The sequence below is a fragment of the Orbicella franksi genome, chromosome 4 (genome assembly GCF_964199315.1).
Source record: "Orbicella franksi chromosome 4, jaOrbFran1.1, whole genome shotgun sequence".
Taxonomy (NCBI): Eukaryota; Metazoa; Cnidaria; class Anthozoa; order Scleractinia; family Merulinidae; genus Orbicella; species Orbicella franksi.
The window spans coordinates 7975459-8002192 of NC_138148.1; the positions used below are offsets into that span (position 1 = coordinate 7975459).

Consider the following 26734-nt stretch of genomic DNA (forward strand, 5'->3'; position numbering starts at 1 on the left):
TAAATAAGGAGAGGAAAGGAGTTGAACCTGAAATGATATGAACGCGCAACAATTTTCAGTGATACCGGAAGAGAGACTGAAAATTCCCGTAATTGGAATCGCAATCGGTTTCCAAAATTGACTCAAAATCGATTATTTCACCTGTTTACTTTCCTAGCCCGCTGTAAAATGACCTGAATTGTACTTTTTTCACGTCCTACAAACACTGTGTTTAATTATTTTAACGGAAACCAGCAATAATTTGTTAGAAGCGCAGGCGAAAGACTTTTTACAAACTGAGGCAAAGTAATTAATTGCTCGCAGCCAGTTTACAAAATTGACTTCGGACATCGGTAATTCATGCATGGCCAACAGCTTTATGCAGTTAACGTTTGACATCGAAATGCAATATTCGTTTGTCTCAGCCATACTGTATTGTTTCAGTTCTCATTGATTTTTAGATTCCACTCATATGTTTCAGAAATATTTTTTCCTAGTAATTTTCTCTTGAAAGCGACCAAAACTTTCCTTTACACCTCACCATTATATTAAACACAATGCTTGCACTGATGCTTTTGAGACTCAGCTCAACAGCTTGAGCATTAGTTGACGCCTTTAGATAGAGTAGTGTTTCAAATTAACATGTTAAACGAGTTTTTGATTAAACCTTTGTTGCATCTGTCTCTTTGTCATGGCGTGTCGACTTTGGGAAGTTCTACAAATACCGCTTATACGCTCTCCCGCTTTTATAAGAGCCCTCCCGCCACTTTATACCCCCATATACCTGTGAGCAAAATAACAAGCCTCGCTCTAGTTTAACCTGGAATGAGTTGGATTTATTAAGATGTTTTGAATTTCAATTAAGAACCAGTATTTGAAAACGTATTTTGATCAACAACAACGGATGCAGCTCATTTGTTTTATTGCGCTTATATAAGCCTCCCAGATATAAGCCCCTCCGTTTGTAAGCCCATCCCCTGAATAGCCCTCACGAAGTTTTATAAGCCCAGGGTTTATAAGCGGCAGTTTAGGGTAGGTGCAAAAGATCCTACGGCGTGCTCCTGTTGAAAAAAAGTTCACTTGTATAGGATTGAAAGGCTGATCACCAAAGTGCTTGTCTTTAAAAAAATACAGATGTTAGTTTCTGATTTAATTGAACATTTAGTGTTGAGCTAATGCTGGTTATATTTTGATATTCATAAAAAGCAAAAACAGACTTGATGTTTATGTACGTTAGGTGAGGAGCGGTGGTGTAATCAGTTATCAAGATGGACCTCGGTGGTTCATTTCTTGGCTTATTTCTTGGGTGCTTTCCATTAGACCAAAGAATCTGGAACTTTCGATCGGTGCCAACTCGAGAAAAAAAAAAATTGGGGTGCAAAATCAACTCAAACGAAAATTACCTGGCAAGAAATGTTGAAAAAAAAATGGATATACTACACGCAACGATGTCACTGTCTCGGGAAAACTAGGGAAAATGGGTGGGGTGAGGTGGGAGGGGGGGGGGGTTTGAGGGCCTATGAGACTATGAGGCGAGAAACTATGAAGCTCTAAGAGGACTTTCCATATGACCAAAATATTTCTGTCCCAAAATGGGATAAAAGTTTCATGTGGTAGTTTCTGAAAAAACAAAACAAAACAAAACAAAACAGCATCAAAACAAACAAACAAACAAACAAACAAAAAACTGAGAGTTGTTGAATTTTTTGAGGCGTGAACCATTCAACGGAAAATTCCATAAAATTTCGCGAAAGAAATTAACTGGAAATTTAGGTAAACCTAGCGAGGTTGTCCTTGAATAAAAAATATATTTACCGTCACTGTACCAGAAAATTGGGTAGAAGCGAATGCAGTGTGTCCGTAGTACGTGCGGATGATAGGTACATTGGGATGATAGGTATTGGGTGTACCATGACCATATTACGGCAGTGCAGTGTTAGCATGCCTGTGTTGAATAATAAGAAACTATTTACCCGAGGTTATGTGGGCATTAAAGGCACGGTCAATCTCTTGGCATTGCAGCTGGGCAGGGCAGGGCAGGGCAGGGCTGTTATCAAATGACCCGAAAAAATAGTCAAACTTTGGAAATGGTGTTAACAAAAACAAAATTTTCTATTCAATTGAGACGCGAGTTTCAGGTTGTCTCATAACGCTAGCCCATGAAGCTGGCGGATTTCTTCACTCTGGGTTAAACAGTAGCGTTGTGTTCACTCGTGGGCTGGGTAAGCACTGATACTCGAAAACGACTTCTCTTCATTCCCCTCGGGGCTCTAGCTACGCTGTCCACGCGACGATGTAAGCGAATAACTAACTAAATAAATCAATTATACCTGGATAAATAAGTAAATAAACAGTTATAAGAATACAAAAATGAGTAGAAGATTAATGAGCAAACGAACGCACAAATAAATGAAAAATTTCATGATAATGGAACAGATAGATTTAAAAATGCCATTAAACCTGGCTTTTCAAACGGGGCTAGTTGGGTTTCACGGTAAACGAAAGCAAACTGTTTGTCGTTATGACAGTAGACCCTTTTAACCTGTGGGTTGCAGATTTTCCAATGCCCTACGACTGCTCCAATGCACTGTTTTCCACCACTCTTGCTGAACACAAAAATTCATCAATCGGCATGCATTTTCATGGAGCGCATGGCAGGAGCGATCTTTTGAATGAGAGCCCTTTCAAGATTCTGAGAAAGTGCCAAGGCAAGTTTGATTGTTTAGTGTTTGAAATGCTTTACATCAAGAAATTCAAACCTAATTTGAACGTCCAAACGGACTCCAAACGTACGAAACTTTTTGTTTAACTAGTAAATTATTTTCATCACTTATGGTTCGTCTTAGTATTTATAGAACCTAGTTTTTATACATTTTTGACTTGATAATGACGTTACGGTAACGTCGAAACGTCGTCGATTTTAATTCAGCTTTTTAGCTTTTTAAATCTTGGAACATTTTAAGAAATATTCTGTCGCAATTTTTTATTGTCAGATGTTTTTCTAGGTCACTTCTTTTCCGAGTTGCATAAACCTAAGTTAACGTCGGGCGTAATTGCTAAGGTCAGACGTTGGTGAGTTTGACTGGGCCGAACGACCGACCTTGGCAGTTACGCCCGACGTTAAGTTTTATGCAATTCGCCCAAGGTGTTCCGCTTCTCTGGCAGCACTCCCTCGGATTGACTTCGTAGGATTTCCTCTGAGCTTATGTTTGTCTCAATTTGATTAGTTTCTAATGGTTGTGGAGCCTCAAAGGTAGTGTCAACCTTAATTCTAATTTTTCTGGAATCTGCAGATATTGACGGAAACTGAAGAGAAGTGAGAAATTTTCCGGAAATTTAGGAAAACGTCAAGGAACAAATTAGACAGGGTAACCTTGATGTTAGGAGCGATAGTATCTTCGCCCTCCAAATTTAATCAGAAAGGCGTTTCTAGTTTTCGGGACAAAAGTGGGGCCTCTGACGTAAGGCTCAAACAGAGTTTAAGTTATCACCCCCCGTACGTGAGATCAATAACTGGTATCTCATCAGAGCCCGGGGGCATTGGAATGGGCGCCGGATTTGTATGCGCTGATCCCGGGTTCAAGTCTTGCTCTGTCCGCTAGCTGGACTTGTTTCGTGGCAGCCCAAGCTGCAAATCTCCGGTTGCGCTTGTAAATAGCCGGCTGGTGTGTTTCTATGCACGGTCTCATAAGCTTCTAGCTTAATTACTACCGCGTATAAGTAACGGTTCTTTACTTGTTTACTTCCATTTCTACTAATAAATAATAATAATAATAAATGTTTTTTAACCAGGGTGACCTCTTCAGCAAAAAAGCTGATATCAATAAGGGTCTTGCAAAAATAAAAGAACTTAAAAAAGAGCCTAAAAAGCTTCATACAGCCACTAACTTTAACAGCAATTTAAAAGCTTGTGATCTATAAAATTCTAAAATACGAGTTTTAAAAATCATGAATGAATTAAGATCCTTCATTTTATTTGGAATATTATTAAAAAGTTTTGATCCATTAAAATAAAAAGACTTCCCTAGGCTTACAGTTTCAGTTCTGACTTCGGGCAGCATTAAGTTCTTCCCACTTCCCCTCGTGTTGTGCGTAGTTCTAAAAGCCTCAAAATAATCCTTAGAAGACACTGGAGGGGATCCCTTTAAGCAATTCAAGGTTAAACTAATTGTATGCATGTCACTCCTCATAGACAAGGGAAACTCAAGTTAGTTAATAGACCGAGACCAAAGGAAAGGCGAAACCTTTTCTTTGTGTCAAGGCCATAGGTCAATCATCCTCCCGTTCAGGTGAATGGATTATGACGAAGTTCAGCTACATAGAGTCTCGTGTTGAAGTTTAAATGATCTCACTCGAAGACACCAAGTGGACGAAAAAGGTTCAATCACACCCACGCAAGGCAAACGATGTGACAAGCTGTGAAAGCTTTATTGAAACTTGTGACTTAAAAGTAATATCATGAATTTTGGCATTCAGCACTTAAAAGTCGTTTCTCCTTACAAATGCTCTTTTCCAAAAGTCTTATGACTTGCTTTTTGCCCAAACATTGTATTTCCAGATTGGGATGAGGATGAGAATGTGTCAGACTTAATATTAGTAAGAGCCCGAAACGCGCCTTTTTCACTCGTGAAGAGTGCTGAGCCGTGATTTTGCATGCCAAGCATCCCCGAAATGCCAACTGACAATTTAATATAATGGATTCGTGAACATGTTAAATTGGGATGTCGTGAAATGACTGCTTCATTTGGGAGCTTACACATAGACGATGGGAACGCCCACGGAAACCTAGCTTGCGGATGAACCGCGCTTAGTATTTCTTTACCCATTTAACAGTGCTTGGGATGCATTCAGTTGGCTCTCTTTGGCAAGAAATGGCTCGTAACCAAATAGGTAGAACTACTCTCAAAGCTTTAAACGAAAATTGACAAATTTGCCTTCCAGGTTCACGCAGCGTTCGGGTTTTTTTTCCACGCGTCGTAGTTTTGCTGTGGACGGCTACGAAATAATAATAATAAAAAAAGTAAAACGCACGTGAAGGGCTCATTAAACTGGCGAGAAAAGCGACCGTCAAAAACCAAAAAGGTTTTAATTAGCAGTACGATGGTGCTGTACGTGCGTTTTACATTTTTGTACATTTCGTAGCCGCACAAAGTGCACAAAAACTGCGACCTTAAAAACAACCGAGTTCCAGTAAGAACGTGAACTTCGCCGGCGAATTTTTCAATTTTCGTTTTAGGCTTCATGAGTAGCTCTCTAACTATATTCCGTTACCAGCTATTTCCACCAAACAGGGAAAACTGCTGTGTCAAGGACTGTCAAATGGGTAAAGAAATTTCAAATTCGGTTTTCAAGCGGCACTCTCCTCGGCGAACCCTTAGTCGTTGCTTGATCTCCGTATTTCCCGTTACACGCGACCTGGATTTTCATTTACCACCACCAACTTTTTAGAGTTTGAAGAAAAACCATCTACGTGTGGAAAAATTTGAGTCCCCAAAGCACGAGTACGTATTAATAAATACTTGAATAAAAGGATCACAAAATATGTTCCAACCGTGACGATTCAGTGGTGCGTTCAAAATAACTTCGTTCGCGAAATTATAAAATAAAATACTGCGGTGCAAGATACCATCAGGTTGGGAAAATTGTTTGGCGTGTGGATCGTTTGGTAGCGATGTCGGTGGACTAAACAACTGAAATTTTTGCAAAGTTTTCGCATAAAAATAGTTTGATTCCTAAAGAAATGGAACAGTTTTGCTTTTACCCACCAACATGAATGCCTTGACGTCAAAGCATTGTTTCCAACGCAGACTGATACCTGAAAACTACGTTACAGCCTTCACGTTGACTGTCCACTGATTTCATGTTTTACATACATTGTTGAATACTACCTACTTTCAGCAAATCTAGTTTCTAAGCACATGCCTAAATAATCTATCATACTGTATATCTACATTCCTATAATGTTCAGTCATCTTTGCCATATTCGAGCTAGGAACGACTGGAACATCCCATAAATTCGCTGCAGTCCAAACTTTAGCGCAGTTCAGACGTTTTCCTGAGGGTTCCGCTCCACTGGAGGTGATCCTTCTGTTTTGATAACGATTCTCTCAGACTCATCATCATCGAGATAGTTATAAAATGGGCATTCACAGCAGAACAGGCACTTGAGTGGTGCTGGGATGGCACCGAAGCAGGCAGGGGGGAGTGGTATGAGGGGGCTTGTCGTAGCTTTGTAGGTGAGGTAGTTTTCATTCCTGTGAAACATAAAATAATGGATTCATAAGTTTACAATGAACATGTTTGTGGGTTTCAATAGCTTTTGAAGACAGCGCCACCAGAGCTCAACCTAATGCAGCTACCTTAGCTTGCCCAGTTTGGCCATATTTGTCTGAAATTTTGTCCTGGCATATTAATGCGAATAGGTTCCACTAAAAAGGGAACAGCTTCCTTTTCCAAATTCAAGTTGTTCTACTTTCTTCAGCTTCTTAGAACCATTCTAACTTTTACTACATTTTCTTGGAAATTTCTCTGCAAGCCACTAATAGAACAGGATCCTGTAAAATTAAGCCTAGGAATGGGTCCATCAAACCATGCATCCCAGGCTAAGATCTTTGTCAAGTATTGTAACATTGTAAAAGGAAAGTCCATTGCTGCCAGACAACACTTAGGACGTATAAATGCTTATGTAGGCTTTGGGAACCTGTCCCCAGGTCTTTATCAGTATTTAGCATCTTTGTGGTCAGCATACCGGTACATGTACATGTAGCAAATGTCCGATTGCTCAAAGAGGCCCTGCCGGTGGGGTTGGGTAGGGTCCCAATGTCACTTGTCAGATTTTAAAAATGTCAAGAACTGCGTAGATGTTTTGTCAAGACTTCACATTACTGTAACAAATTGAAGGGCAGTTGAGAGGTTAGTTGTCATTTGTTGCAAAGTCATATCATGAATTGACAATACTTCTTAGGCCATATCACTCGTCAGGATTTAACCTCACTGACAAGGTCTTCTCAAAGAATCAATCAGCATGTAGTTTTTCACTTTGGATCAGTTCAGCTGTGCAATAGTACTTACTTCTTGTGCTTCTTATCTGAACTCTTCTCCAGCAGAGGAATGCCACTCAAGAAGAGCAAGATACTGATGGTGAAGATCGGGCTCAACACTGCTGTCCACTGGCCACCAGTTAGTACACTTGAGCTTATGATAAAGATACCTATCCACAATGTTATTTCTCCAAAGTAGTTTGGATGTCTGCTTACTTTCCATAAACCTGCCATGAAAAAAGGCCTCTCAAATGAAGGAATGATCGTTGCAGTTGAGAATGCAATATTACTGAAAATACAGAAAAGCCTGAAAAAGTGTATCAAGGTTTCTACCAGATTTGAAACAATGGCCTCTGAGGTGCTGATGCAATGCCCTACCAACTGAGCTATGAAGCCTTGCTGGGAGCAGACCAATAAATTATTGTGAGTTCATGTATATACCCGTGAAAGGAAAAAAAAGGACAAGTGAGTACAAATCAAAACACCCAATGCAGAATTCAAATTCAATGTTAATTGTTAAAGCTTGTCATACATGATTTGTAGACTTTTTCATGCAGCTAATAGAGAAAAATGGTTTAGGAGCCCAAAAAACCTGAATGGGATGAACAACAAGGCCCTAAATTCAGATATGTTACAGTCGTGACACTGCAGTTTAATCATTTTTCTGCCTATTTATTGACACTTTCATAAGGCAATAAATGCTGTTCTCTGGGCTTATATGGTACAGAATCAAAAAAGCCTTTGAGCACTGTAATAGTTGCAAATTGTGCTCGTGTAATACAATAAAATAAAGTAAAGCCACTTGTTAGCTTTTAATTCAGTTCCTTTCCAATTAAGTTTTCATCTTTCCTGCAATAATTTGAGTTGAAAGATCAGAAATGTGCAGGTGCAGGGATCTTTAATCCCTAACACCTGAAAGTAGCAAAACCAAGTCAAACATCTTTACAATCATCATGCCAATCACCGGTTTACATGTGTTGCCCTCAAAGGGAGACATTCTTGAGGACAATATTTCGAATATTCCAAAATCAGAACGCCTCCATAAATGGGACATAATATGTAATTCTTTTCACTAATATTTCAGAAGTACATTATCCTTCCAAAATGTTAATGAAAAGAATTATACCTTCACTTTGGTTATTTCAATTGGCAGTTTTCATTACCAGGTAACAGATACAACATAGATTTGTTTAGGTAATACTATTTGTTTTTCAGAATACTCATAATACTTCCCAAAAACGTGCCCAAAGTTTGTCTCCAGGTCTAAAATGCTGCCACCTCCACACTAACCTGCATCACAGAATTTTCCTTTATTCGCAGGGTTATTTCTAAAATTGAACTTCTGGAAGTCAGCAAAAGTCTCCGAGAGCAGCCCAGTGGCAAACATTATAACTCCTATGATGTCCTGCGGTGTCCATTTATTATCTGGGTCCAGCTTAGTGGCACTGCTCGGGGCATTGATGAAAATAACAGGTAGACTGACTGTGAATACCCAGAATGCCTGAAGATATCAAAGAAAAGGGTTACATTTCTGACATGGAAAAGTGAAGAATTGCAGGAACAAAGAATTTTGATATAATTATTTCCTTATTTCTTTAGAAGAAATAGTATTTACCAGTAATTTCATTTACTTAAAATTTTGTAATTCAAGTAAATGCTGATGTCATAGGTGCTGACAACGCAAACCTCTATGTGCTGGTATTCATGAATACAAGTCAAGCCTTGTTAAAATTATTAACTCCCTCCGTCACCCTCAACAAGATCTCGCTCACAAACATTGCTAAGAGTAAATAGTTCTGACCCTCCCATACTCCATAAAGTATGCAGGCCCATAGGCTACTGGGGGCCATTATTCACACTGTATAGAGTGGTGGGTGTAGAGTTTGAAGTGCATTATACTGATCAGCCCAAACACTCAAAATTCCCTCTGAGAGCATGAAGCCTCTCCTTCCAAGGTCTTGAGCCTTTGAAAAATAGTCCCCAGAACATTGTTATCAAGAGGGAAATATTTCATACAGAATTAATTTCTCTTTGTATGGTCATGTTACATTGAAGAAAGCTTTCTGTAACAGCACCATTTAATTACTTCCTCAATCCTGGCTGTACGCAAAATTGTTCGTCCAGAACACTACTATACTACCTACCTGGAAAGTCCAAAATCCAGCAAATTTTGCACAATTTTCTCTCTTGTCATCAAATCTCTTGTCTTCTCCTATCTTGATGATACGGTAAAGTAGATAGCCAGACAATCTCAAGCCCCAAACAACCACAAACACAGTTACCAAGATCTGACGCCAGTTGTATGTCTATAAGAAACAGTGTAAGAGAAAGTTACCATAGATTCATGGAACTGAAATAGAGAATAAGACAAGTTCATAAACTGGACCAAAATGGCTTACGGTAAGTGCAAGTCTGCAAATTATATGATCATAATTCATTTATGCAGATTACAAAAGCAGTAATGATAATGATGACAATGATAAAAACAATGCCAATAAAAATAATAATATTGGAACCTAGCTTGAAGGAAAAAGAAATTGTGGAAGGTCAAAACCAGTATAAAAAAAAAAAATTTATATCTGGTCATTACTGTGGCTTTATAGACAGAGGAATACTATTTTGGATTGAACACCAGACATTGACTCAAGAAAATTCTAGGATTCAAAGACTGTCCCTCTGAGAAGTAGTTTGGGTCATAAGAAAAGTTAAGGATGCAGTACTGATCTTGTCCAAGTCAAGTGACTCTAAGCCAACTTGGTGCTTATGATTTCCGTTGTAGGAAGCAAGCATAATGTTAATTAGTGCATTGTGGGTTTCCCTCCAGTATTGCCTGATTTCAAGCCAAAAAGGACTAGGCACGATTCTGTAAGTTATGGGATAAACAACTATTGATCCACATAGTCAGAAAGAGATCACTGAGATTCACAAAATCCCCAGGTTTGGTGTTAATCAGGCTAGTTTTGACTGAGATACAGCCATTTAAAAACGTCAAAATTAACAAAGAAATGTTTGGTCATCCGGACACAGCGTCCGGATGGCCATACATTTCTTTGTAAATTTCGACATTTTCAAATGGCTGTATCTTGCTTACACGTGCATGTACTATTGGGTCTATTTGCACCAAACTTGGGGATTTTGTAAAGCTTGGTCTGCACTTTATGACTATGTGGATCAATAGTTGCTAATCCCATAATTTACAGACGCATACCTAGTCCTTTTTGGCTTGAAGTCAGGCGATTACATTGAGTCAGGAGTGTATGACTAGGAGCCTCCACCTTGAGCTTCTTTACTGGGTTTGGTCAACTCCTTCTGGAGCAGATTTATCTCTAGAACAGCCAGTGGGCAGTCTCCACTTGCTCCTGGCTAAAGAACCCCCAAAAGGATCCACAATATCAAAGGGTCTTGGAATGATATGGTTTCCTCTTCAGCTGCCCTAATAATTTTCTTTTTGTGATCTCATGTTGATCTCTGCAGCAACAAGGTATTTTAGAAAGAAAAGCAGTTCTAGGAATAACCCTACTATACCCAGGAAAGGTTTGACTCCTAGATTTAGTGGAGACACAGACTCCTAATTTTGGATTCACTGTCAAGTGTCATATACATGAAGCTGTATGTTAAATATCACAGTACCAGCTAACTAGAGTTTGGTTAAGAGTAACTAAGTAAGATGTTTGGTCATAAACAGTACATTTTGTTTTCCATTAAACAGTTTTCCTTTTCATCAACTCCTTATTACCTCTGCCAAGAAGAAGGTAAGAATGGCCAGAACAACAAAGTTGGTACCACCAGCAAAATCTGTGACTTTGTCAAACTTGCAGGAGCAAGCCACGAGAAAGAATGAGAACTGCATGGCCACTGTCACTATGGCACAAATGGCGAGATTATTTGTGTCTTCTGAGAACACCAGCATGGTGGAGGATGGTGCCTTTACTGATATCTGAAATAAACAAAACTGCATGTTACTTACTCAAAGTTCGAAGGTATTGGCAGCAAATTTATCCCCAGCTCAATATTTTAAGCTAACAAGTGTTGTGGATGCTATTCCCATCGCGTGGAGACTTATTATAAAACAGTCACAAACAAATCAACATTTCTATCCATCAATCCTCGGAGATAAAGTATATATTGGATTGGATGAAACTGAAATCGATTTGTCCAAAGTAACATCAAAATTACTGTATAACCAATTTAAAACTAAAAAACAAACTCCTCCCTCTGCTCAAAAAAAGATGAAAAGCAAATATCCCCAACTTGTGGTTGATTGGAAAAAAATCTATTCTTTACCGTTTACCATCACAATAGAGACAAAAATCAGAGAGTTCCAATAAAGAATACTGAACGATATTGTATACACGAATGATAAGTTGTTCCATTTTAAAATGATTGAATCGCCTTTGTGCATGTTTTGTCAGAAAGAAGATGACTCCCTTGAGCGTTTACTCTTTCATTGTAATATAACAAAAAACTTTTGGCTTGCATTCTCATCTTGGATTAGTAAACAAAAACATATCTATGGAGATGTTAACACTAATTAATATTCTGTTTGGCGTATTTAATGACAATGAAGATTTTGCTATTTTGAATCACTTAATACTCATTGCTAAATCTTTTATTTATATACGTAAACTGAACAAAACTAAACCAACATTAAGAAGTTTCTTTGAAAAGATCAAATTAGTTCATCATATAGAGAGGAAAATTGCCAAAAGAAATGACAGGCTCCATAAACACTACAAAAAATGGAAAAAATCATTGCCTCTTTCTTAACTAAGCATCAGTTTAACGTTTTGTCAGCATGTGTTTTGTACTTTTATTCATTAATTTTATTTATTTTGTCCTTTTGTTTTTGGTCTATTTATTTATTTATTTATTTAGTTAGTTATTGTAATGTTTAACTATTATTGTATTTCTTATTTATTTATTTATTTATTTATTTGTTTAGTGTTTTTTTAGTGTTAGTGTGTCTGGTAAATATGCTTGTAACTGTAATTGTCAATGTAAATAATAAGGAAATAAAAAAAAATTGTTAAATTAAAAAAAAAAATGTTACTTACTCACTTATCAAAATAATGTGATCAGAGATCACATTTCAATAATAAACTATATTAATTTATTGCATCTTTACGACACTATGCACGCTGTCATTGGCTAATTTTGATGGCTAAAGCTTAACTGAAGGCATGAGGGGTAAAACAATATCATAAACATCTTACTAATCTTGTTTGGGCTATACTGTAAGTTAAGGCACAGTACATGTAATTGTTTTTTCCCTTTCATTCATGACCGTCATGTTTCGAACTTGGGCTTTACATGTAAATTAAAAGGAAAAAATGTGGGCTGTAACTTACAGCATAGGCCCTCACACTTGGTTGGTATTCAACCCTAATGATTGTCCTGGGGTACATTGTCTAAAAACAGTTTGAAGTGAGCAGGATGATAGCAATAATTCTAAGTTTAAAAAAGAATAAAAAATAAAAATTTTTCATTCCACTTTCTTGCAGATAACTGAATTAATAAGCAGTTCAACCTAACAATAATGCTATATCAATTAAAGCAATTCAGAAAACAGTCCTAAGAAAATATGCACGCTGATTGGTTAAAAATCGTGTTTCTATAACTCAATAGAAACACAGAACTAGCGTGAGCTGTTGACGTAATCATGGCCCAAGCAAAGAGAAGTTTCATTTTGTTAATCATAGTTAACAAGTTGTTTTCCTTTTTTCGTCACGGTGTTTTCTAAAAGAAATAGAAAACATGTTCTCTGTGTTACTATCGAGTAATAGAAACACTTGTGAAAGTTTGGGAGAACTCGAAAAAGCCGTGGAAACACTTGCCTGTGGCTCACATTCCCACAGCATTTCTCTTTCTCCCAAACTTCCACTCATGTTTCTATAACTTGAAAGAAACACGGTACATGTTTTCAATTTCTTAAGCTACTTAAACGGACGGATAAATAAATACATAAGTTTCCATTTAATAGCATCATTCCTCTCAAAATAGATTTGGATTGTATTGTCTGAGAATGTTTCCATTTGGCACAAGTACATGTAGCTTGCAAACTTTCTCAATTGTCCTGGATAGAATTTGAAGAGATCAATGCAACTGTGACTGTCCAATCATAAGCATGGTCCCTGTTGCCTAAGGAGGGTTTCTATGTGATCTTCTCAGTCGCTTGGACCTATTTTGAAATGACACAGATGATCATTATGATCAAATTGAAAACAGGTTTAAAAGGCACATACATATTACATCAGCATTCTAAGGCTACCTGTATATTAATTACAGCCTTTAGAATGCTGAAATCGAGAAAATAAAGATCTTTCATTTATTGTGTCTAGCTCCTCAGTAGTCATATTGAGACTCTGAGATCCTGCACATTTTTCACCGAATAAAAGGCACTTGGAGAGTTGTCACATATCTGATATTTTGTTTTTAAAATCCTGACCCATCTCCTGTCAGTATCTGCTTATAGCTGATATTACAGTTGAGCCTGCGGTCAAATATTCTTTTGTTCAATTAAAAGGCATATACAAACGAGGCGAATGGGGCAATACAAAGCAGAATTGATCCTTTCGCCTCGTTTGCACGTCAAACCGCTGATGACTGTAATAACAGCTATTGCAGCCATGCAAACCTTGCCGGTATTGATCTTTACAAAGATTTCCAACCTTTGCCTTGTGCTGACTGTCTCTACTACATATTAATGTTAGTTTTCTTAGGTCCCAATATATCTTGGATAAAAATATAAATACTCACAGCCACATTCCTAGGTGATTGACTTATGACAAAGGTAGGGCTGGTGCCACAGTCAACTAACAATCTTATTTTTTGGTTGATCAAATTACCTCTGCCCTTTTCAAGGCTTCAAATTGACTATTTGCAGCCAGTTGCAAGAGATGAAAATGGCAGGAACTTTCCATCACCGGTACATGTAAATAAAAGCGAAAAATAACCTCGGTGGGCTCGCATGGTACGGCATAGCGGCCATGATGTAACATCATGCAAACCACGAATGCACGATAAGCAATAGATATCCATCGCTTATCCTACATACGTGGTTTGCATGATGTTACGTCACACAAATCTATTCCCAAAATTGGAGAATTCACCCACATTTGCAATACCTTTTAAAAACTGTTCATTTTCTGGAAAACTCGACGTGCAGAGCCACGTACAAATTTCCCGAAACAAGCCCAAGTCCGTGAAAAGTCTTTTTAAAAGCCAGTTACTAGCGATTCTTTCATCTTAATAAAATTCGATGTTTACGTAACGAAAAGTTCCGATACATAGTATTTTTCTCAAGGCGTCCATATTCGTGGCACGATTCGGAGTGCAGTTGATACAAAGGTATCACTGCTAGAGTCAAGCATACATGTAAAAAGTTCTGGAACCAAAATTAACGGATTCGTCACGAATACGGTAACACTCAAGTCGAATTGCAGATATTGTCTTACCTGAAATTTAGAGAAAACTGGAACAGTCTGTTATGGACTACAACCGTGCACAACAGTACGGGAAAACGCTCAAGAGCTTCTTCTGAGTCAGATCTCGTCGTTAGGCTGTCCAAGTCTTTATGATCGATGTCCAGCACTTTGATCGATATAAACACTCACTTTGTCAAGAGCTCTTCGCACGTCAGTATTCACTTTTACGCCCAACTTATTATAACATAGCCTTAGCGAAGCGCGCGTTCTGATTGGCTAATACGCTCGACCCATTTGCCCGTAAATGTGTTTACAAAACTTGTTTTAGTTCCCAATCTTCCCGCGAGTATCACATCATTGATTCCCGTGATACTCACGTGCACGGAAACACCTGTTGTAGACATAAAATGGCCGTGACATTTATCAATCCTTCCTTGGATCCCCGGATCACCGTTTACTGTTCATACATGTATGTGGGCCAAGAGTTTTCCAAAAGAGTGCTTCTACAACCTTTCAAGAGGACTCTACATGATTAAAGCGGCTTCGGGGAAAACAATGGTCAGTAATACAAAGAACATCGAAGTATGTGACCGTCACGTTCGACACAGATGAGGAACGTATAAATGTACCTTGTATACAAACCTACAGCTGGAAGGAAAAGCTGGCAGTTTTAATGCTACCTAGGTTTCAAGGAACGCTACACAGGACTAAAACTATAATCTTGAGGCCAGGTAAGAAATTTACGTGAATTTATCGGAGCACTTTACGAAGGCGAGTATGCCAGTTACTCAATGGAATATTTTCAAAATTTCCTGCGCCTTTCTACTACCCCCTGAGGTCAAATATATTTGTACTAGGCATGGGTGGCCCAATCGTGAGACGAAAAAGAAAAAAGAAAACGCCGGCGAAAACTAGACTCGGCGTGCTGGCCCGAGTAATAATCAATTCATTAATGTAATCTTTAAGGATACGCTTCACTTGGTTCGACTGCAATACAGTGTATAAGAAAGTTTGATAACAAAAAAGCCCATATTACTCATGATACAAGAAAATAAGTTATCTATTAATATTAGCCCGAAAACATCGGCCTGTGTCAATAAAAATGGGAAAGAAAAGAAGGATTTTAACACAGGGGAATTTTCAGCGAAGTTTTCTATAAAATCGAAATGATTAAATTGCATATATAGAACATCATTTTCAGCACTTCTGTATAAGACCAGTGACACGCAAAGCGAAAAACAGATAGAAACATTTAACATTCTTTCTTTCAAACACCAATTTTTTTTAAACATTAACTTCCTCTAAAATGTTTTAGAGAGACGAATCGCAACCACGTGCAGGTGCAAATTTTACAAATTGACCAATCACATGCAGTTTTGAGAAGGATTGCCCCCCCCCCCAATTATTGCTTATTTTCCATCCAAAGTCATAAAAGCGCGGGAGGTCACACGAGTTTACATTTTATTTGAGGCTCCTTGAGGTTACATGATGCTTAGAAGTTAGTATCGTGGAGCGGTTTGCTCATCTCTTGGGTTCGAGTTCTCGTCTTGCAGAAGTTGTTCGCAGTTCAATCGTCGAGCAGCGCGGCAAATTCCCCTCTTAAACCTCTTCCCTTGATTACAAGCCTGTAAAAAGAAAAGATAAGAATCGTTAAGAAGACGGGCGAATCTCTACTGGAAGCTTGCTGAGATAAATTAAAACCAAGAATTTTGTAACAATGAAGCGCTTTGATCGCTCATCTACAAGCAAAATAGCTTTTATTTGATTTTATTCTTAACCACAAGGCTAAGCCCTTAACACCAACACACACACAAAAAAAAACAACAACCCAAAGATCAAGTGCATAGATAATTTTATAAAAGCAAGGTCAAGCTCTTAAATTAATAACTACACTCACAGGCAATGAGCTCTGGCGGAAACAGCCAGGAACCACTCCAGAACTTTCTTCTATCATAAGAAAAACGACGCTAAAGAGGAAAAGAAAACCAATGGCCATTACTTTGTCCATCTTGGTCACCTTCAGTAAGCTGAACGAGTCAGTTTGACGCTTTGAAAAAGTGCAAGCCGCTTCTTAAGGAACTGTTTTATAACGTCAGCTTTGAAAACAAATTAAGTCAAATAACTTATGTAGTTATTGTAACAAACTGATCATTAAGGGAATTGATGTATAAGGAAATTCTTCTAACTGATAACAAAAGAAATGTATGAACACCAGAAGGAGAAGATATACGCACTTGTATGCCAGAATATGAATAAACCGACATGTGCCCCATTGTTGTGCTTGTTCACCTATTGGCGCTCGATATCAAAATATGCCGACAGGTTTTGAAAAACAATACCAAATTTGGTTCTCAGATATGGATTAAAAAAAGACCACCTGTAATATACCTCTAGAGGCTGGGCTCAGTTGTGCGAGTTTCCTCTACTAGATATCGGTTAAAAAACAACATGACACCAAGAAGACGAGTTTTTTACTAATAGTAGCCCAAAAACATCTGCCTGATATCTTTGAGAAACACGAGAGCAATTAGAGAGACGAGAACAATTTTAATATCGTGAAACAGTTTTGTTTTTTTATTGCTTAAATCTTCCTGTTTTTTTTTCCCAGTCAAAACACAAGGAGGTTCTCAATGGGGTGGTGCCTTTTACAGCAAACGGTGAATAATTTGGCATTTTAACGGCTGACGCTTAATTTACCTTCCTTACAGTTAACAGAATTCTTAAAAATTAACAACCACTATTTTACAAAGTCAACATTTTTTTTATTGTTTTAAAAAGTTGAAAATTTATTTTGATTACTGTAAAACGTGTTTAAAGCGGCCTAGGATGCCAAATTGTTGACTGATATCTTACTACTATAGTAATAGATTTGTATGCCTGTGAAGAAATAACAAACGTGCTGTATGGCCTTTGCTGCTTTAAATTGCAAAAAAAAAAAAAACAAAAAAAAAAACAGTGTTTAGCCTACGACTGAATTTTTTGCCCGTTTAAAGGGTTAACCCCATCGCGACCGTCCAAAAGATAGCTATGTACAAAAAGGCCGGCTGCACAACACTAGTTGTATTCACATTACAGGACAAGAACGGTAACCTGTCCGATGAGTTTTGCGTCCTATTGGAAATTCGTGATGCAAAATACTCATTTAAACTTGCTCTAAAAATTTAAATAAGGACGGGTTAGAGGCGCCAAGTTACAATAACAAAGTGCTTCGCTTTTGTCTGGAGCCCTGGTCTTAGTGTAAATTTCGACATGTTTCTGGTCTAGCAGGGACCAGAATTCGTCGACGCAGACGAATGCGAAGATGCAGGTAAATTTGAACGAGTTTCCCGCAAAACCTGTCAGTCTGAGTTATCATAAGCGAGAAACTGATCTTGGACAATTCACTACTATCATGATTCTGTCGGCAACGTTGTTGGCGTGCATGTACTTTAGTCTTTCTAGTATATTGTTTCATTGGTTAGTGAATTTTTATAATTCAAAGGTCCTAACCACAAACATTTTACCCACAGGGTTTTTAAACTGGGACGTAACGCGTAAAACAGTCAAGGAGAGCCGTTTGCTGTGTCAACTGTTTTGACATATAACACAACAACTGCCGAGCTGTTGTGTTTGTTCACCTGTCTTCTATGACACTGTTTGACGGGGATAACAATAAGCCTGGTTGATAAGACTTGGCAAGAGAGCATGTCGCACGTCGAACTTTCTTCTACGAGAATGTAAAGTCGATCTAAAATCTACCATGCAGTGTGCCTCAAACGATGCTCAGATAAAAATGACCAATTTTCAGACTGGTAGTTTAAAAACAGAAGCGGCTAATATTACGCAACCGCAGTGTTTTGTCTAAGATGAAAAACTTCCTTTTTGTCTACAGCTACAACAGATGACAATATTTCTGTTTACAAAGAGTTAAACACAGGTTATTGTTCGGCTCTCTAGTAATTGAGCATCAACTTAAAATAAGATGTCAGATGGTACGTGCTACTTGACCATTTTTATTTTACGTTTTACTTATTATTATTATAATATTATATTGATTATGGTTAAGCTAGCTTTTGTACTGAAGGGATTATTTAACAATCGAACCCGCATGTTCCAAGCATTAAAAATTATTCTCTCTTTGTTCTCTCTTTGTTTTGAGAATTTGTTAAGTGATCAATCCAATATTCCTCATTGCAACAATTTGCGGTTTTATTTTCTCTTCTTATGATTGCTTGATACTCGTATTGTAAAAGGGAATTGGGTCGTGAGCACTCGTCAGTAAAGAATGGTTAAGCTAGCTTCTGTACTGATCCAAAATCTCTTATAACTTAAAATAAAACAGAAAAATAATATGCAGTCTTTGCAGTGATGTTTATAGAGTTCCATGTGGTTCCATATTTTCTTTTGTTAATTCCTTATTTAAAAAAAAAAACAAACAAAAAACTACCGGTCACCATCTGACTGCGCCCAAAAAATCGTTATAGTCTGTCGAATTATATTACAGTATTTAAATTTTACCGCAAGTTTTTTTCGTCGGTACTAGAATTTAAATTTGCGTTATAACAATTTCACCCACTCTTCTCGATATTGCACAATAAGCCTGCCTAGCTTTGCCGCTATGAGGGAAATTAAAAAAAAAAGGTAATTTGGGGTTTTCCTTGTTTTTCTTTGGTTTTTTCCTTGTTTTTCCATGCTTGTCGGTTCATTCTGCATATATTAAGTGAAACTCGCTCTCAATGACAACGAACATTTGTTTTCAGGAGGCAGTAAATATCGACATCTCCTCGATTCAGATCCGATATATACCAGCTCATGATATTGCATTTAGTTTTATAAACCTGTAACCTTTAATATGTCTTTTAAACCTGTAACTTTTAATATGTATTTTATCAATTGAAAAAAGAAATAAAGAGACTTTTTATTGTGTGAATTGATTAAAAAGTGCAGCAATTTTCGCTAGTGTCTTAACTGCTCAAATCGGGCAGTGAAACTTTAATATTTCTCATGCATTCTGTTGAACGAGAGGCAATAACCCTTTATACGATATTTCGCTAACGATAGGGTGGTGGCACTCCACAGTGCACATACAGTGAAGTTTTCAAAGCAAACTGAAACTTTTATTTCTAATTTATTAACAATTTGTTCTTGAGATTGGTAATAAGTCAATTTTATCGTCCCACTTTATTTGAGGCCACAGAATGTTTCCAGAACGTTAGAGTGTTTTCAAGTTGTTACTTGGGAGCGGTTTGCTGAACTCTTGGGTACACGATCACGTTCTCGTCTTGCAGGAGTTGTTCGCAGTTCAATCGTCGAGCGGCGACTCAGATTCGTCTCTTGAAATTCTTCATTTTTCCTTTACAAAACTGTAAAAAGGAAAGAAATTTTATTGATCGTTAAGAAGATGGATGAAATTCCACTTGATGTGCGTATGATCAATTAAAACTCGAGAATTTTCTAACGATGAAAGTACTGTTTTTGGGGGGTGTTTTTGCAGATCCGTCTCGTGCGTTTTGAGCTTTTGAAATTCCTGTTAAAAGGACTGGGATGAATCTAAGGTGACGATAAAAATTGAAGTGATAAAGACGCTCTGAGATCGATTGACAAGTAACGCTGGAATTTCAAATTATCTAACAAAACTGTCATAGGAAAGCTGCAGAAGGAAAACCGAGGAATAGGATAAATGGAATTACCTCAATAAATAAATTAAGAGTGGCGCTGTGGTTAAAATATACTGAAAGTGTTGCTCTTTGAAATATTCTTTGGTGGCTAGGAATAAGTATAAATTGAACGCCGTGCACAGTACAAATTAGTTCCAATTTTCTACTAGCTCGAGCTCTCTTTAATAGTAGCAAATAAAGATAGAATCACATTCTTCAGTTAAATTATGGAATTTACCGGACGTTTAACATCATCGTGAGGGCAAACAAACGTCCCATTGCCTTCTTTTATCGTGAGAAATGTGATGCAAAAGACAAGAAGTCCAAACACCATTGTTTTGTGCATCTTGTGGAAATTCAGGAAGCAGCTGAGTGAGACAGTTTGGCGCCTAGCTAGTGTGAAAGCGCCTTTTAATCCCGTTCAAACGGCCAATAATGAGTAAGTCCATTATTTTCTTACCTTAAGAATATATTTAAAGTGACAAGCAATTCAATACCACTTAAATTGCGCGTAAAATGTTTTTAGAGAATGGATATATTGACAGTATGTCTGATAAGCACATTACAAGGCAGATGCCCTGTTGTTGTTGTTGTTTTTTTATAATAGATAAGAGACATTTCTTCGTAGCTTCCGTATCTTTTTTCGTTTTCCACCATTTTCGTTTTCCAGGATTCCTTTGGCAAAGTACTCAGAATAGGACCTTTATTTGGTGTAAGCGGAAGAACGCACGCACTTGGGTTGAGAATATTCTTTTCAGTGGACGAAAAACTCGCGCATTAAATACTTTGGCGCTAAACCAATCGTTTCATTCTTTCATTCGGTACCAAAGTCACTGGATTAGTATTATTAGCTTTGACTATTTTTTGCTAAAATAAGTCTTATTTTGAGACAAATTACAAGTATGGCGGCTGATCTTCTCGAGTTGTTGGTTTTCCGGTTGCGTTTTAAGGACATCTAAATATGACGACAATTGAATCACTGGAAAATGTTTCCGTTTTCAACTCTCATGGACTATAACAAGCAAGCTGTTGCACCACTCTTTGTCCATAAAAATGAGTTGATAACTCTTGACGGTTATCACTTGGAAATCAAGCGAAAAATGTTGTACACTCACAGGAAAAATATGAGTAGTTTGCAGCGGAGTTGAATTTGAAATGATATGAACGCGCAATAATTTTTAGGGATACGAAAGTGAGACTGAAAACGTTCGTGATTGGAATCGCAATCGGTTTCCCAAATTGATTCAAAGTCCATTATTTCACTTGCTTACTTTCCTAGCCTGTAAAATGACGTGAATTGTACTTTTTACACGTCCTACAAGCACTGTGTTTCATTCTTTTAAAGGAAACCAGCAATAATTTGTTAGAAGGGCAGACGAAAGACTTTTTACGAAATCAGTGCTCTAGTGGTCTGACGTGTTTTTCGTTGCTCCTCAAAATGCCGGAGTAGCAAGTGAATACCTTCCTGTAGCTAACCATTGAAATGCCTGCAGATCATAGTGAAAAACCTGATGGGTCGAAGAGAGAATGAAGGAGGAAACCCCGGAGAAGAAGCAGCTCCAAAACGGAGGAAGAAACGAGCGACTCTGACACGGTTTGTGGCCATATACGCAACATTAAAATTGAAGCCCAGTCAAGGCGGAGAAACATTAGCTCTTTGAAGTGCGAGAATTTATTACCGAGTTTAACTTTATCTCTAGTAATTTTACTTCAGCTGAGTTTTTTTTTTCCTTTTCTGGTACCAGAATTTAAATTTCGTACTATGCATTTTGACAATTTCAGCCACTTTCCTTGATATTGCAAAATAATACTTACAATGCGGCCCTAAAATCATGCACAAGAAAGAAACGGCGCAAAAAGAACACACAAGCCGCCGCAAAGAGGTAAAAATGTCGTGTTTTTTCCGGTTTACCCGCAAAGAACATTCGAAACGCAAGAAATTGAAAGTCTAACCGCAAGAAGCCGCGAGAACTTATGAATCTTACAGCAAGCCGCAAGAGGGCGCAAGAAGTTGCTACAAGATGTGTTGGTGGTTGAACTGCTCAGCGCTTGCTCGCAATGTTATGCATAAGAGTCACTGCAAGGGGAAGAGATGTAATATTCTTTTTACTTTTGAAACAGCTGAGACCAGATCTTGATTTGTGTTTGCTGATACTGTGAAAATAATATCGAACGCACCCGCTAATATTACGTACTCGTGTACGAACCTACCTACGACCCGGAATAAAACTCCTTCGCTCACGTTAACTTCATCGTCTGCTGTACTGAATAGACTAGCTTTGCCTATGTGAGGGTAATTAAAAAAGTAATTTTCGTTTTTCCTTCCCTAGGACGTTTAATTAACTGCCGTAGAAAGTCAAAGCAAGCCAACATGGTTATCGGTTAATTCTGCATATATTAAGTGAAACACGTAAAAATGACAACGAACATTTGTTTTCAGAAGGCAGTAAATATCGATATCGCCCAGAATCAGATCCGATATATTCGAGCGTATATTACACCTATACGTAACTTTCAAGACACTGTATTTTATCGTATAGATTGGGTAAAAAGTGCAGCAATTTCCGTTACTGTTTTATCTGCTGATATTCACCAGAAAACCTTTACTTTTTCTCACGTCTTTACTTGAACGAGACACAAAAAGCCATACATCTTATTTAGCTAACGATTGGGGAGGGGGGGGGGGGGTGGGCGATAATCAAACACGTTAATATTACTTTCTTTTTTATGTCCTCATGCAGCCCTTGTTTTTTGGCATGTAAGTGCTCGCGAGACCGAACACGCTGTCAACACGCCAAGGAGCGGAAAAAACCTGACAGTGCACACAACAGTGAAGTTTTAAAAACAAACTGAAACTTTAATTTTTAATTCATTGACAATCTCTTTTAAAATTTAGTACCAAGTCAGCTTTTTACCACTTTACTTGAGGCTACAGAATGTTTATACAACGTTACAGAGTGTTTTCAAGTTGTTATTTTGGCGGTTAATTTTGCTGAACTCTTTGGTTCAAGTTTTCGTCTTGCAGGAGTTGTTCGCAGTTCAGTCGTCGAACAGCGCGGCAGATTCCTCTCTTAAAACTCTTTTCTTTTTCACAGTGCTGTAAAAAGGAAAGGAATTAATTGTTAAAAAGGCGGATGAAACTATACTACTGGTGCGCTGTGATGAACAGAGACCCAACACGGACTCGTCTCTTGAACGCCCGGTTATATTGCTGCAAAAAGACAACCGAGGAATAAGACAAATGGGACTCAAACAAAGGCGCAATGTGATAAATTAAAACTCAAGAATTACATAATGGTTAAACTATACTAAAAGTGTTGCTTTGTGCTATGTTATTTGGTTGCTAGGTTCTCAGCTAGGACCGTCTAGATTGAGCGCTGTGCTCAATAAACGGTTCTGATCAACTTTTCCCACTAGCTGCAAATAAAGATGGAAAAGTATTCGTCAGTTAAATAATCATCATTGGAATTTACCGGAATGTTACTATCCGGAGGACAATGCACCGCCCCAATGCCTTCTTTCATCGCGAGAAATGCGATGCAAAAGAGGAGGAGTCCAAACACCAGTGTTTTGTGCATGTTGCGGAACTTCAGGAAGCTGAACCAGTTCGTTTTGGCGCTTAACGAGCGTGCGTGCGCCTTTTAATCCCGTTCTAACGGACACTAATTAGTAATCCCACTCTTTCTTTTGTCTTAAGAACATCTTTTATTTGACAACTCATTTAATACGCAAACAACTTATTGCCGAAAGGAAGTCGTATGAAAAGGATTATATTGCGCGTAATATTTATTCAGAGAATTGATGTATTAACAGTATGTCTGATAAGCAGCTGCTTTTTTTTTATAATAGACAAGGGACATTTCTTCGTAGCTTCTACTTTTTTCTTATTTTCCCAATTTTTGTTTCCAGGATTCCTTTGGTAAAGTACTCAGAATAGCACATTTGGTGTAAGCGGAAGAACGCCCCCACTTGGGTTGAGAATATTCACAACCACTATTTTACAAAGTCAACATTTTTTTTATTGTTTTAAAAAGTTGAAAATTTATTTTGATTACTGTAAAACGTGTTAAAGGCGGCCTAGGATGCCAAATTATTGACTGATATCTTACTACTATAGTAATAGATTTATATGCCTGTGAAGAAATAACAAACGTGCTGTATGGCCTTTGCTGCTTTAAATTGCAAAAAAAAAAAAACAAAAAAAAAACAGTGTTTAGCCTACGACTGAATTTTTTGCCCGTTTAAAGGGTTAACCCCATCGCGACCGTCCAAAAGATAGCTATGTACAAAAAGACCGGCTGCACAACACTAGTTGTATTCACATTACAGGACAAGAACGGTAACCTGTCCGATGAGTTTTGCGTCCTGTTGGAAATTCGTGATGCAAAATACTCATTTAAACTTGCTCTAAAAATTTAAATAAGGACGGGTTAGAGGCGCCAAGTTGCAATAACAAAGTGCTTCGCTTTTGTCTGGAGCCCTGGTCTTAGTGTAAATTTCGACATGTTTCTGGTCTAGCAGGGACCAGAATTCGTCGACGCAGACGAATGCGAAGATGCAGGTAAATTTGAACGAGTTTCCCGCAAAACCCGTCCAGTCTGAGTTGTCATAAGCGAGAAACTGATCTTGGACAATTCACTACTATCATGATTCTGTCGGCAACGTTGTTGGCGTGCATGTACTTTAGTCTTTCTAGTATATTGTTTCATTGGTTAGTGAATTTTTATAATTCAAAGGTCCTAACCACAAACATTTTACCCACAGGGTTTTTAAACTGGGACGTAACGCGTAAAACAGTCAAGGAGAGCCGTTTGCTGTGTCAACTGTTTTGACATATAACACAACAACTGCCGAGCTGTTGTGTTTGTTCACCTGTCTTGTTTGACACTGTTTGAGAAGGATAACAATAAGCCTGGTTGATAAGACTTGCAAGAGAGCACGTCGCACGTCGAACTTTCTTCTACGAGAATGTAAAGTCGATCTAAAATCTACCATGTGCCTCAAACGATGCCCAAATAAAAATGACCAATTTTCAGACTGGTAGTTTAAAAACAGAAGCGGCTAATATTACGCAACCGCAGTGTTTTGTCTAAGATGAAAAAAACTTCCTTTTTGTCTACAGCTACAACAGATGACAATATTTCTGTTTACAAAGAGTTAAACACAGGTTATTTTTCGGCTTTCTAGTAATTGAGCATCAACCTAAAATAAGATGTCAGATGGTACGTGCTGCTTGACCATTTTTATTTTACGTTTTATTTATTATTATTAAAATATTATATTGATTATGGTTAAGCTAGCTTTTGTACTGAAGGGATTATTTAACAATTTAACCTGCATGTTCCAAGCATTAAAAATTATTCTCTCTTTGCTCTCTCTTTGTTTTGAGAATTTGTTAAGTGATCAATCCAATATTCCTCATTGCAACAATTTGCGGTTTTATTTTCTCTTCTTATGATTGCTTGATACTCGTATTGTAAAAGGGAATTGGGTCTGAGCACTCGTCAGTAAAGAATGGTTAAGCTAGCTTCTGTACTGATCCAAAATCTCTTATAATTTAAAATAAAACAGAAAAATAATATGCACTCTTTGCAGTGATGTTTATATAGTTCCATGTGGTTCCATATTTTCTTTTGTTAATTCCTTATTTAAAAAAAAACAAAACAAAAAACTACCGGTCACCATCTGACTGCGCCCAAAAAATCGTTATAGTCTGTCGAATTATATTACAGTATTTAAATTTTACCGCAAGTTTTTTTCGTCGGTACTAGAATTTAAATTTGCGTTATAACAATTTCACCCACTCTTCTCGATATTGCACAGTAAGCCTGCCTAGCTTTGCCGCTATGAGGGAAATTTTAAAAAAAAAGGTAATTTGGGTTTTTCTTTGTTTTTCTTTGGTTTTTTCCTTGTTTTTCCATGCTTGTCGGTTCATTCTGCATATATTAAGTGAAACTCGCTCTGAATGACAACGAACATTTGTTTTCAGGAGGCAGTAAATATCGATATCTCCTCGATTCAGATCCGATATATACCAGCTCATGATATTGCATTTAATTTTATAAACCTGTAACCTTTAATATGTCTTTTAAACCTGTAACTTTTAATATGTATTTTATCAATTGAAAAAAGAAATAAAGAGACTTTTTTTATTGTGTGAATTGATTAAAAAGTGCAGCAATTTTCGCTAGTGTCTTAACTGCTCAAATCGGGCAGTGAAACTTTAATATTTCTCATGCATTCTGTTGAACGAGAGGCAATAACCCTTTATACGATATTTCGCTAACGATAGGGTGGTGGCACTCCACAGTGCACACACAGTGAAGTTTTCAAAGCAAACTGAAACTTTTATTTCTAATTTATTAACAATTTGTTCTTGAGATTGGTAATAAGTCAATTTTATCTTCCCACTTTATTTGAGGCTACAGAATGTTTCCAGAACGTTAGAGTGTTTTCAAGTTGTTACTTGGGAGCGGTTTGCTGAACTCTTGGGTACACGATCACGTTCTCGTCTTGCAGGAGTTGTTCGCAGTTCAATCGTCGAGCGGCGACTCAGATTCGTCTCTTGAAATTCTTCATTTTTCCTTTACAAAACCGTAATATATAGATTTAGCCGAGCCTAAAAGCGGAACTCCTCAGTATTTTTTCGGAATGC

General features: G+C 37.7%; 1 protein-coding gene and 2 long non-coding RNA genes across 5 annotated transcripts in view; 1 reads left to right on the forward strand and 2 right to left on the reverse strand.

Moving 5' to 3' along the window:
* LOC145484480 (uncharacterized) overlaps positions 1-26734 on the forward strand; it is a 193144-nt gene that overhangs the window by 60388 nt on the left and 106022 nt on the right. The gene's annotated exons all lie outside the window — the stretch shown is intronic.
* LOC145486090 (uncharacterized) lies at positions 4391-14665 on the reverse strand. 3 transcript variants are annotated; one of them, XM_081464800.1, is made up of 6 exons: positions 14474-14665; positions 10756-10956; positions 9164-9325; positions 8310-8520; positions 7051-7246; positions 4391-6233 (listed from the first exon to the last, which is right to left on the reverse strand). In XM_081464800.1, the coding sequence occupies exons 2-6, from the start codon at positions 10927-10929 to the stop codon at positions 6023-6025; spliced, it is 954 nt and encodes a 317-aa protein (XP_081320926.1). In that variant the 5' UTR covers positions 10930-10956; positions 14474-14665; the 3' UTR covers positions 4391-6022. The 3 variants fall into 3 exon arrangements, with proteins under 3 accessions (XP_081320926.1, XP_081320924.1, XP_081320925.1); XM_081464798.1 differs by having other exon boundaries at positions 10756-13197; XM_081464799.1 differs by having other exon boundaries at positions 10756-14665.
* Positions 15845-16481, reverse strand: LOC145484190 (uncharacterized). Its single transcript, XR_014048990.1, has 2 exons — positions 16341-16481; positions 15845-16068 (listed from the first exon to the last, which is right to left on the reverse strand). It is a non-coding gene; the product is annotated as an uncharacterized LOC145484190 (long non-coding RNA).

What these genes read in the sequence shown, in the direction of transcription:
- LOC145486090 (XM_081464798.1), bottom strand. Translation starts at nt 10,977, where the DNA reads ATGCAGTTTTGTTTATTTCAGATATCAGTAAAGGCACCATCCTCCACC. An exon ending in CTGGATTTTGGACTTTCCAG is followed by an intron (nt 8,521 to 9,163) that starts GTAGGTAGTATA and finishes TGATATCTTCAG; the next exon opens with GCATTCTGGGTATTCACAGT. An exon ending in AGGAAAATTCTGTGATGCAG is followed by an intron (nt 7,247 to 8,309) that starts GTTAGTGTGGAG and finishes TTTTCATGGCAG; the next exon opens with GTTTATGGAAAGTAAGCAGA.